This window comes from Furipterus horrens, unplaced genomic scaffold, assembly GCF_987537825.1.
Source record: "Furipterus horrens unplaced genomic scaffold, mFurHor1.1.pri manual_scaffold_4, whole genome shotgun sequence".
Taxonomy (NCBI): Eukaryota; Metazoa; Chordata; class Mammalia; order Chiroptera; family Furipteridae; genus Furipterus; species Furipterus horrens.
This window is the reverse complement of record NW_028327174.1, coordinates 5214841-5227718: the sequence shown is the minus strand read 5'-3', so window position 1 is coordinate 5227718 and position 12878 is coordinate 5214841. Positions and strand designations below refer to the sequence as shown.

Genomic DNA, 12878 nt, shown 5'->3' with positions numbered 1-12878 from the left:
GAGGTTTTAGGGCGGGAAGCAAGGGTGCACGGAAACTAGGGAGGACACCACTGCAGGGCTGCAGGCCAGGGTGACGGCGACGTCGTCTGGGTGGCAGGGGACAGGTAAAAGGACGGATCGGGGGTGTGTCTTAGATACAGCATCACCCAGACTTGTACTTTACACGCACGCCCCCTGGACGAAGACCTGGATATGCTGCCTATACCAGTCACGGGTATTCAAGTTTGCGGCCCGAGGGCTTTGGATTCAGAGAGATGACTTGAATCCTGGCTCCATCACTGCGCGACCTTGCACAATCATCTCACGGCTCCTCCCCTGTGAAACGGGGACAACAACACTTGGTCCAAAGGGGAGCTGTGAAAGTTAATTAAGGTAATACGCACAAAGCACTTCACACAGAACCTGGCTGCGCAGAAAGAACTCAATGAATGTTAGCCGTTACCATTTTTATCAGTTACTGGACATTTCCACACTCATTCCACTGAACTAACTGCAAGAGTTCTTTTCCTGCCCTCCCTGCCCCCAGTTCCACCTGCTCCAATCTGTCCTCCGCTTGGCCTAAAACAGAAACCAATCATTTCACCTCCTTCTCATTAACACTGCAGTGGCTCCCACTGCCTACAGCTTAAAATCCAAATGTCTTAGAGTAACAACCAAGGCCCTTCATAATCAGGGCCCTGCCTGCCTGCAAATGCAGCCCCTTCCACATCCTAGCCTACAGCCAAGCGACATCATTTCTGTTCCCTAAAAAAACTACTGTTCCAACTTACGACGCTTTTACCTATGCTGTGTCCCCTGCTGAAGTATCCTTTCCCTTTGGGGACCTCTTAAACCACTCCCACCTGTCAAGACTCAGTTTAAACACCACTTACCTTGACACCTCCCATGACCCCCCCAGCAGAAGTGCTCCCCCCTTTCCGTTATTGTACACTGCACCCAATTCCAGTGCTTCGTTGATGGCTCTGCAAGTATGTCACCTCCACCAGTGACCTCCCAGATGGCAGACACTGTGATCACAGCTGTGTGATCACTGTTCTATGCTCCCGAACCCCCGCCCCCAGCAGCCACTCAGCACACACAATGTGGGAGACCTTTATGAACACACCTCTTCTGGGGAGTCTGTTTAGTTCCTAACTGATGGTCTTCTCAGGGAGGCTTTACCCTGACATGGTTAGAAGAAAGGGTTTTGGAATCAGAAAGAAATGGATAGAAACACTGGCTCCACTACATATTTACTGTGTTACCCTGAATCTGTTACTTAACCTAAGATTTGATTTCTTTCTTTCTTTCTTTTTTTTTTAATAATTTTTTTTAGATATATTTATTTTTAGAAAGAGAGGGAGAAAAACATCAACGTGTGAGAGAAACATCAATCAGTTGCCTCTCACATGCCCCAGCTGGGAACCCAGCCTACAACCTAGGCATGTGCCCTGACTGGGAATTGAACCAGCGACCTTTAGATTCACAGGCCAGCAATCAATCCACTGAGCTACAACAGCCAGGGCTAGACTCAGTTCCTTGAATTATCTCACATGGGCCACCGTGGCAGAGAGCTGCCCCTAAAGAAGCTCGCTCCTTTCCCAGGTGCTCATGCTGAGTCTTGGAGGAGGAGACTAAGTGTTTCCCAGGCAGACAAGGCAGGGGAGAGAGCCCAGGACAGCACATGCAGAAGCACTGAGAAGACTCAGCCTTTACCCAAAGACCAGCAACCAGCTGTGTATGGCTCATGCTGGCCATGTTGGGAGAGGCTGGAGGGTGGACAGATTCTAAGCATGCAGGGCCTTGAGTTGGTAAGAGATGAAAAATCAAAATGAGTTTTCTTTATTTTTATTTTAACTGTTATATTGAGGTACAACTTATATCCCATAAAATTCATCTCTTTTATAAGTACAATTCAGTGATTTTTAGTAAATATACAGAGTTGTGCAACCATCACCACAATCCAGTTTTAGATTTTCATCATCCTGTCTGCTTGCATTCAGTGCCTGTTCCCGCCCACCTCCAGCCCAGGCAACCCTGCTCTGCTCCTGGCTGTGCAAATAAATACCTTTCCACCAGTGGCGGGATTGGGGGGGGAACCTGGGGTGGGGGGCACCCAATCAGATTTATATATTTCTAAATATCACAGTTACGGAGATCAGTTGAAGGGGGGGATCAGACTGAAGGCTGCCTCTGTGAATATTTCCTGCAGTGCTCAGATTTAAGCAACACTCTACAAATCCCCTTTCTTACTAGCCCTGTTGGAATAGCCACTTTTTTTTTTTTTTGAAGGAATATCTAATTTGTCCAAGCATTAGATCAATGGCTGGTTCCATTAGTCAATACTGTGAGCATTTATCACAGGAAACCAGTGGCATTTTCAGATTTAATTGTCATTGGTGGAAGAAAATGCTCTTGCAATTCAGTTTGTTACCTAAGGCCCACCTCTTTAGACCACTCCTTCTGAGGTGTCAGTGGTGTATCAAAGGAACTGATGCTGTTGGGACCCCCGTAGCACAACATCATATTTAGAAAGATCGCTCCAATGTAACAATGGACTTACAAACGCTTATTCTCCGGTGCTGTATGGGCTCTATTTTTTTTAAGGCTCAATAACTGATTTCAGGGTGATCCGCTGGAATGAGCGAAAAGCATGGTGGGTTGTCATAAGGATTAAATATAATACTCAAAAGCACCCGGCATAAAAAAGACGTTCATTAAATATTTGTGGACTCTGAGCCTGGATTGACAACGTGAAAAGAGTTATTTAGTGAAAAGTTTTTTCGGCAGCAACAGGGCTTGTTTTCTTAACTTTCCTAAGCTTACGTCTCCTCCTTTCTAAAAAGGGTAAGAATGGCTCCTGCCTTTTAGGTTTGTTCTGAGGATGAATGAGGTTACAGGAAAGGTGAACACACTTAGCCCAGAAAGCACCTGGCACGCATCACACACATTAGGAAACACCTGGCCCCTCTTCCCTTTCAAGACAGGCCTTATATACAGACTAAAAAACACAGCATCTCTCCATGTATTTGTCAGCATTTGTGGTGACGAGCTGCCACCTGTGTAACCTCACTGCCTCTACTATTAGTAAATACAATCCTCAGAAATGGGCATCTGAGCCCTGGCTGGTGTGGCTCAGTGCCAACCAAAGGGTCGCTGGTTCAATTCCCAGTCAGGGCACAGGCCTGGGCTGCAGGCCAGGTCCCCAGTTGGGGATGTGCGAAAGGCAACCACACATTGATGTTTCTCTCCCTCTCTTCCCCTCTCTCTAAAAATAAATAAATGAAATCTTTTTAAAAAATGGACATTTGACAGGTGCCTGCCAATTAACTTTATACATCCAGAAATGGTATAAGCGCATTAAATATTATTCTATAAATAATTTCAGTTCCAGCCCTAGCCAGATAGCTCAGTTGATTAGAGCATCCTCTTGTCCTCTTGATATAACAAAGTTGCAGGTTTGATCCCTGGTCAGGGCACATACAAGAAGCAACCAATGAATGTATAAATAAGTGGAACAACAAATCGATGTCTCTCTCTCTCTCTCTCTCTCTCTCTCTCTCTCTCACATCAATAAAATTAAAAAAAAATTTAAAAACAATTTTGATTCCTTTAACTGATATTTCAAATCCCTACTTACATTTCTCATGCTCCTTCCAATAATTTTCTAGAAGGTGGACCTGTCAATGGAAAGGACAAAAATTATTATTTACCACCAATGCCCTCAAAATAATTCTTACTTAGAAAACCCCAAAACACACAATTGGAATTTTCAGAATTCAGTCAACCCCCTCCACTCAACTACCTCCTAGTTTTGACGTTGCCTAAAGGACTCTTCATGGTTCCTCCAGCCCAAATCACACACATTAAAAAACTAATAATAACTAAAACTGCTGTGTCGTGGTAATCTTGGTTGCTGGGATACTGTGCTTGGTAGTTGGGGAGGGGCAAGCAGATCCAGCAAAAGTATTGTTTTAAACTGGTAGCTAGGAGCTCAGATAATGAGGTCACAAGGTGGTTGTGTTTCAGAACTTTATGCTCATCCAAGGCAGTTATCCTGAGAAACTCGAATTTTTCCAGTAGTACTGCTCTGTCACTGCTCCCTGATCTAATAAACCTCTCTGCAGGACGATTTCTTCATCGGTGAAAGGAGGCGGACAAGAACGCTTGCTTACTCAGCGAGTTAAGTGAGGCATTATCTATGACAACGTCCTTGAAAGCGCTTTACGCACCGCAAAGCACTACTCACACATCAGTTCTCAGTTTTCCTAAGTCCAACCAGCTCTGTGGGGGAGGAAAGCATGGCTGAAGAAGATCAAGTGTCTTCCCAGGGCCCTAGAAAATCAGGGCAGGACTCGCTCAGTTATCTCCATCAAACCCTTTCCAGTTCTCAAAGTAGTACTACATGTTTTCCTCACCCTAGCGCTGTGGGCCAGGAGCCAGACGTCCCAGGTTCGCATCCCCGGTCTGCCTCCCTCATCATCCTAGGACTCAAGCTCCTGCCCTGTGTGCCTCGGCTGCCGCCGCGGGAAGGAAGGGGCGGGGACCCGACCAGGCGAGCCTGGGTGCTTAGCAATGGCAGTTACCCTCGATCAGCCCAGCTATCGAACACTCCCTTTCCTGGTTTCTGCCCGCGCTGCGGTTGCAGGCAAGGCCAGAATACTACGAGGGCTCGCTCCGCGCCGGGCACTGTACGGATTGCTCCGGCCCGACGCTGCAACAGCTCTCGGGTCTCGCTGCCCGCTCCGCCCCGCAGCGCCTCCCGCCTACACTGCCATCACCGACCCCCGCAGCCTGGCCCCAGCTGCTCGGCAGTCCGAGCGAGCCCGCGCCGCGCTCCAACCCGCTCCGGCCGGGCAGGCACGGGCGAGGGCTCTGCCTTCCAGGCTCGGGGGAAAGGTGGGGGGTAGGGGGTGGTGCGGCTGCGGGAACGGAGGGAGCCGGGCGGGCCATGTGCTGGGGGCGTGGCGGAGCGGCTGGCGGTTGGAGTTCGGAACCTGAGCGCGCCGTCGTCCCCGTGACGGCCGGCTCCGCCCCTCGGGGCAGGTGGTTGGCGGGGATAGGGAGCGGGGGGTGCAGGCCCCCCTGACCTCGCCTGCACCCCAACCCCTACCGAGGGAGCTGTCTGTCATCAGCCCATTTTGCCGCTTGGGCGAACTGCCCAGTGTAGCAGGAGGCAAGCCGGCTGTCAAAGCAGTTAGAACCGTGCCGTCCCGTTTATTTGCGTCCGAAAGCGTTGGTTTCCTTTCCTTTGGGTCATATGGGAGTGCAGCTCCGTGAGAGCAGAAACTGTGCCGTTTTCTCGTTCACCGCTCCCTCCCGGAAAGTCTTATAAAACAATTGGGGGAAGCCCAGATAGAAGTGAATGGTATGATAAAGAGCCTGTAAATCACCGATGCAGGAGAGTTAACTGATCCAATTCATGGGACAGAGTAGGAGAGGAGACCAGCTAGGAGGCTTCAGTGGAATCCATTCTCCACACAGCAGCCAGACAGTGATCAATTAAACGTAATCTAATCAATTCACCTCCCGGTTTAATACCTTTCAAGGGTGTCTCATTATATTCTCCTGCCCCTATAGAGCGGTTCACCTTCTGTATCTCTGCCCGGAACGTCCTTCCCCTCTGCTCATAACTGGCTTCTTCACATCCTGCAAGTCAAGGATGTTTGTTTCTTAGGTAGCAGTCCCTGGACATCCAGGACTGGGTACTCCCTTCCCCATTTCTCCAGTACAGCCCCCTGCTAGGTTCCTTCCCAGCTGGAACTAGCGGTTTTCACTGACTCTCCGCAGGAGGCAGTAAACTTCATGTGTTTTCTCAGAGTCCAGCATGGTGCCTGGTACCCAGTAGGCACTAAATAAATGCTCAGTAAGATGATTTGCCATGAGCAAATTCTCTACCTGTGAGATTTATAGTTGCTCTTTTATAAAAATTAAAAGATTAAGCAACTCCTAAAGGGTATTCTTCTTGACTGGTTTACTCCTCTGGTTGCTGCCATTCTAGTCTCTAATAGGATGATGATAATTACCGTTTACTGTGCCCAGTATGTGGCAAGCACTGCACATTTGTTATTTCTAATTCTCGCAACAATCCAAAGAGGCGGTCCTATGATTCTCATTTTACAGATTAAAACCTATCCTCCAGTTGTTTATCATGTCTGATGTTCAGTCTCAAATTGTTCACTGCATTTGGAAATCAAGTGATTGGCTTGTGGCTCTAGAATGTTTCAAATTGAATGAGAATAACTTAATCCAGTTTACTTGATGAGGAAGGTGAGGCCCAGAGGAGGAAAGTCGAGGTCTCTTGGTGGAGGAACTGGGCTTGAACCTCTGTTAGTGGTAAAACAAAAAACAAAACAGTTCACAGGGGTCAGAATAGCAAGCAACCCGATCCAGTGCTCTCCCTTCCAAAAGCAGCCTGCTGTCAGACAGAGAAAGACAAATGCCATATGATTTCACTTATGAGTGGACTCTAAAAACCCAATCAAACAGAAACAGATTCATAGATTCAGAAAATAAGCTGGTCCTTGTCAGATGGTAGGGTGGTGGTGGGAAGAGCAGAAAAGGTGAAGGGGATTGAGAGGTACAAAGTTTTAGTTAAAAAATAAGTCACAGGGATATGATGTATAGTACAGGGAATACAGTCAATTATAATCTAATAACTTTGTACGGTGACAGATTATTACTAGGTTTATCTAGAGGTGATCACTTTGTAAGGTGTGTTGAATCACTTTGTCGTACACCTGAAATTAATATAATATTGTATGTCAACTATAATTTTTTTAAAAAACAGCAGCCTATTGTAATCCTTGAAGTCTTATTATCTAGCTCTTCAGTCATTAAGCCTCTTGCATATGCAAGGCTCTGTTCTTGGCTCTGGAAATACAGCAGAGAACAAGACAGACTAGGTTCCTGCCCTGATGGGGCTTACATTTCAGCGGTGAGAGAATGGCAATGAACAAGTAAAATGAACAAGATAATTTCAGAACAGAAATGAGTGCTACCAAGGACTGTGAAATGGGTGAAGGGATACACAGTAATGGGAGGGAACAACTGTTTTAAATAAGGTCCCTAAGGAGGTGATTTTGAGTTGAAATCTGAAAAATGAAGAGCCATCCATGAGAAGAACCATGAAAAGAATGTCCCACACAAATGGAATGGCAGGTGCTAAGGCCCTGTGACCAACTCAAGCTGGGCAGTCAAGAAAAGGAGGAAGCCTTGGCCGGGTGACTCAGTTGGTTGGAGCGTCATCCCATGCACCAAAAGGTTCCAGGTTCGATCCCAGGCAGGGGCAGGTACTAGAGGCAAGCAATCGATATTTCTCTCTCACATCGATGTTTCTCTCGTGTGCACTCTCTCTTGCCCTCCCTCTCCCTCTAAAATCAATAAACACATTCTTGGGTGAGGATTTTTTTTAAAAAAGGAAGAAGAATTGAGTGGATGGACACAGTGGAAAGGCGGAGAAGGTGGTACAAGAGGAGGATGGAGAGAAAGCTGGGGCTAGGTCATGCATGGTTTTGTGGAATGTTAGGATTTTATTGATAGTGCAAGAGACACTATTAGGGGTTTTAATTAAGAGAATAAACATGATCCAATTTATGATTTTATAAGATCACCTGTGTGGCCCTGATTGGTGTGACTCAGTTGATTGGATGTCATCCTGCAAAGTGAAAGGTTGCTGGTTGATTCCTGATCAGGGTACATGCCTGGGCTGTGGGCCTGGTCCTCGGTTGGGGCACATGCAAGAGACAACCACACACCAATGTTTCTCTCCCTCTCTTTCTAACTCCCTTCCCCTCTTTCTAAAAATAAAGTAATTAAAATAAGTGAAAAAAAAAGTGAGCTCTGGCTGGTGTGGCTCAGTGGACTGAGTGCCAGCCTGAGAACTGAGAGGCTGCTGGTTCAATCCCCAGTCAGGGCACATGCCTGGGTTGCGGGCCAGGTTCCCAGTTGGGGGCATGAGAGAGCCAACTGATCAATGTTTCCCTCACACATGGATGTTTCTCTCTTTCCCTTCTCCTCTCTAAAAAAAAAGAAAAAGAAAAAAAAGGCCATATGTGTGGATTAAAGAAGGTGAAGATTCAAACAAGGAGACCGGTTGGAAGGCTGTTGCAGTGGGTGGCGGTTTGTGTTAGGATGGTAGTTGTGGTGGGAGAAGAATCAACAGTGCTTGTTAATGTATGGGTATGGGGTTGGAGGTAGAAAAGGCTGAAGAAAAGAATTCAAGGAAGACTTTCACATCTATGTGGTGAACCTCAAATTTACAAATACATTTAACAAATATTCAGCCCTCACTACCATAGTACATTTAGATTTTCAATTAATCAGAACACAGCATAAGATAAAGGAAGAATTTGGAATAATTCTCTTTTTAAAGATTTATTTATTTATTTTTAGAGGGAGGGGAAGAGAAAAAGAGAGGGAGAGAAACAACAATGTGTGGTTGCATCTAGTGTTCCCCCAATTGGGGGCTTGGCCCCTAACCCAGGCATGTGCCCTGACTGGGAATTGAACCGGTGACCCTTTGGTTCTGGACTAATTCTTAAATTCCAGCCTGGTGTGATCTTGAAAAGTCTAAACCCAAAGAGCCACTGTTTCCTCATCTTTCAAAGGGTGATGGACATCTCCAGACTTGAAATATTTGTAAAGCTCCATGACAGCACCTAGAACTTGGAGTGGGTAAGGACGTTGCAGGAAATCCAAACAGAATAAGACAGAGAGCCCCATAGCTGAGATTTTTATTCGGGAGATGGTGATGTAAGGCCAGTGCTGTATGATTTCAAACATCTGGGACATTTATAGCATTGGGCATAAGAATATTCTAGTTTCTACCTAGATTGGAAATGAGTCTCTCTGATGGGCATCCAGCCCCACGAGCATCTTAAATTTCTAATCAGAAAGAATGCGAGGTTATTCCTGAGGCCTGGAGCAGTACCTGACTATTGCAGATACTCAATAATTAATTGATTTAATGCAAAATGGGATCTGGGTGACGGGAAAGAGGTTGTCTTAGAAGAAAACCGCCTGCAGGTGGGGGAAAAATGGTAATGGGAAAAAACAATAAAGGTGAACTATTTAAAAATATTTAAAATACAAAAAAATGAAACCCGCTTGCAGAAGCCCCGGCAAGCCCAGCGCCCTGGGATTTTCCCGTCGCCATAGTAACGCCCCCCCCCACACCCACAGGGGAACTACAAGTTCCACAAGGCTGGCGGCTTCCCCGCCCCGAGGATAGGAGGGACGCAGCCGAGGGCGGTGCCGGCTCTTTCTCTGTCATGAAGCGCGATTGGCTCGCTGCTCTGGAAGGTGGCCAATGAGCGCCCTCGGGAAAAGCGGCGAGGCTAATATGGCTTCCTGCACTTGGTGACGGTTGAAGTAATTGTGTTAGGTCTCATGGAGAAGCCCCGGGGAGCGGAGGTGAGGTGGAGGGGACTTACGTTGTCTGGGAAGGGGAACGCCGAGAGCCTAGCTCGCGGGGCCCTTCTTTAGGCCCTTCGGCGACGCCTGTCGGGTGGCGGGCAGGATGGATACACTGGGGCTGAGCTGGCCCAGGCGCGAGTGGTGTGGCTTTTGGGGCTGATAGTGCTGGGGCCGACGCCTGGCGAGCCGTTGAGGGAGGAACCAGCCTGCCTGGTCAGAGGGCAGGGGAACTCGGTTGGGGGTCTGAGCGCTCCCGAATGTCCTTCGTCCTTCCTGTCGCGTGGTCGTGCTCTTTAGGGATTGTGAGGCCTGTCACGTCCTGGTGTGACGTGATGGGAGGAAACCCTCCGTGTCCAGAGCGTTCACGTGCATTACCTCCCCACAACTATCCTGTGTTATCGTTTCGTTTTTTATGGGTCAAGCAGCCGCGGCTTAGCGAGGTGGTGAGACTCCAGGAGGTGCACCCCGCTGCGAGGTGCCGGAGGCGGGCACTACGGCCGGCGGGTCCCGGACTGGCCCTGGGAGGCTCCTCCCACTCTGCCTCACCGGGAACCCACTTACGCTTTAACCATCCGGCGTCTGCTCACCTTGTATTTGAACTCAGTTTCCTCTCTAGCACATTTGCATTTGGAGCTGTAAATATACAATGGAATAGCTCAAAAAGTCTGCAGGGGTAAAGGAGAGTAATCATAAAGTAGAAGCGAAGACAAGGAGCCCACACGTCTGGAGCTGTCGCTACCTGCTGGGAACAGACTGGGCTTTCCACATCGCAGTCTTCCTAACGGTCTTCTAAAGAAGGCCTGCCGTACTGATGGACGGTTAAGTGTCTTGCACGAAAGCACACACGAAATAAGTGGCAGAGCTGGGTTTCAAACATCTGTTTGAAATGCCATGCTTTTAGAACAATTACAACAAATACATAAATAACTTTTTTAAAGAAAGAAACGCCCTACTTTTAACCAGTAATAATTGCCAACATTGACTGAACACTTACTATGTATGTGCAAGTCTCTGTTCCCAGTGCTTCACCTGTATTAACCCTTCCTTTTCCCCCAAAGCCTATGAAATAGGTGGTATTATTCTTATTTACAGATGGGAAACTGAGGCGCTGAAAGATTGACTTGCTGCAGCCTGTCCAGCTAGTATAAGCTAGAGATGGTGTTTGAGCCCTGGCCCAGAGCCCAGACTTCACACCTTTCCTACGACGTGCTAGGCAGATTCACATACAATCTCTCATTCACAGCTCACATTCTGTGAGCCAGATATTTTTATTATTTTATAGATGAGAACATTGAGGCCCAGAGAGGTTAAATGACTTGCCCTGGAACCCCTATCTAGTTAGGGTCAGAGCTAAGTCCCTAACTGTGGTACATATCACTTTGCTGTGACTAGTGGGTCTAAGGCCTTCGGAATCCTTACAATTGTCTGGGTCCCAAATTAACTTACCTCTAACTTAAATTGTTTTGGAGGTTGAAATTATTTTGGTGTACATATGCTGAAAAGGGACGAATGAATTTGTCATGAGTTCAGTTCCAGACCACTGCAACAAAGCCAGTCGTAATCTTCGCTGGTGGAGCGTCTTGCCTTCAATTAGTAAAAATTGCAACACCTGTGCAGTGCAGTAAAGCAAAGAGCAATAAAACGAGGTGTGCTTGTACAGTTGTCCCTCTGGATCCACGGACACCAAAATCTGCAGCTGCTCAAGTCCCTTATATAAAATAGCACAATATTTGCATATAACCTCCACCCACCCTCCCATATACTGATATTTTCTCTCCGCAAATGTGGAACCCATTGATACTGAGGGCTGACTGTGTGCATCTTTTGCAGAAAGCTTTCATGAGGCACCTCACTTAAGGTATTTTCATATCGTTGTATTCTGTTTGAATCATGTTAAAATATTGTCCCTATCAAAGCCACAGAAGGAGCTTGGGTAATTTCTAAAACATGTTCTTTCTGTCTTATTAAGCTATCATGTTGAATTTTGGTTGAGCAGTGTATGAACAAGAGTAATGATTCTGGTGTTTGCAAGGCGGTATTTGATTCTGCCTGCCATTTTGCCCAAAAGTATTGACCTAACCAAGAACTGGAAAGGGAGCTGATAGCAGATCCACAGCCGCCTTCCCCACACACTGAGCCAACCGTGATCCTGACTGGTCTGTGTCATTCTTTCTTGCACTAGGAGGTTCCTTCCTCAGAGCCAATGGAGGAGGAGGAAGAAGATGATGACTTAGAGCTCTTTGGTGGCTATGACAGTTTCCGGAGCTATAACAGCAGTGCGGGCAGTGAAAGCAGCTCCTATTTCGAGGAGTCAAGTGAAGCAGAAAATGAAGAGAGGGAAGCAGGGGAGCTGCCCACCTCCCCCCTGCATTTGCTCAGCCCTGGGACTCCTCGCTCCTTGGATGGCAGTGGTTCTGAGCCAGGTGCCTTCAGAGTGTCCCTGAAGATGGGGAGGTTTCAGGAGGCTAAGGCAGAAGAGGGGCATATAGGCCGTGTGGGCAGGGGCGTCCAGGTGTCACGGGCTGTTCGATCTTAAGTATAAGGGATCAGGTGTCTAAGGACTTCTTAGACAGAGGCATCCCGAGTATGCCCAAGGGTTATTTCCTCTGCTGCAGTCTGATTTCATTCATTCTTTCATACAACTCAGTTTATTCAGCATATATTAGATGCTACTCATTCATACGGTGCTACCGTTACATTTGTGTGAATAACTGGTGGATTTTTAAGCCTGGATGTTGAGAAGACAGGACACCTAAAGTGTTCTGATTACTCTCCAGGAAGCCACAGGGTTGGAGGGAAATACAAAATAAAGTGACCCCTGGGTAAGAGGATTGGGGGTGTGGGTGGGCAGGTAAGGATCCCATGGCATAATAGGAAGCCAGTTGGCTTCAGAGATGTGATGCCTGGACAGTGCTGGACCCGTGTCAGGTCTCCAGCACGTGGATTGCCTGTGAAAGGCAGGCCAGGTGGGCTGTGAGGGCATTGCTGTTCCTTGGTGCCTAAACCATTTAGAAAAATTCTCTCAGCCTCTTTTCCAGTTGAGTTTTATTTCCTTTCTACTCATCCTCTCTTTTCCGGTCGCACCTTTCTTTTCTCTTTCTCCTTTCTGTCTTCTAATTGTTCTCTTGGAATCTTAGAACTTTGCTAATAGACCCAATAGAGACCATCTAGTCCAGGGGTTCTCTATCCTGGCTGCACGTTAGACTCTGTCTTGGGCATTTTTAAAAGCTCCCCAAGTGATTCTAATGTGAAGTCAGGATTGAAACACTGATCTAGTTCAGTGTCTTTATAGATGAGAAGAAAATAGACTCACAGAAATTAAGTGACTTGGGCACTTTTTTCCTTCCCATTTTCCCCTTTGCAAACTTTCCAACACTCGTGTGTTTCCTTGTGGATTTTCCTTAGCCCTGCTGTTGACACATAGCCAAGGGATGCCAAGCCTCTCCTCTTGGGTGAAATAGATTCAGGAACTCAGGACCTAC

General features: G+C 47.2%; 1 protein-coding gene across 1 annotated transcript in view; it reads left to right on the top strand.

Moving 5' to 3' along the window:
- The first annotated feature begins 9296 nt into the window (after positions 1-9296).
- L3MBTL2 (L3MBTL histone methyl-lysine binding protein 2) overlaps positions 9297-12878 on the top strand; it is a 20180-nt gene continuing 16598 nt past the window's right edge. Inside the window, exons 1-2 of the mRNA XM_090272372.1 lie at positions 9297-9393; positions 11579-11819. Coding sequence (XP_090128498.1) covers positions 9370-9393; positions 11579-11819 — 265 coding nt within the window. The 5' untranslated portion in view covers positions 9297-9369. The remainder of the gene's footprint in view (positions 9394-11578; positions 11820-12878) is intronic.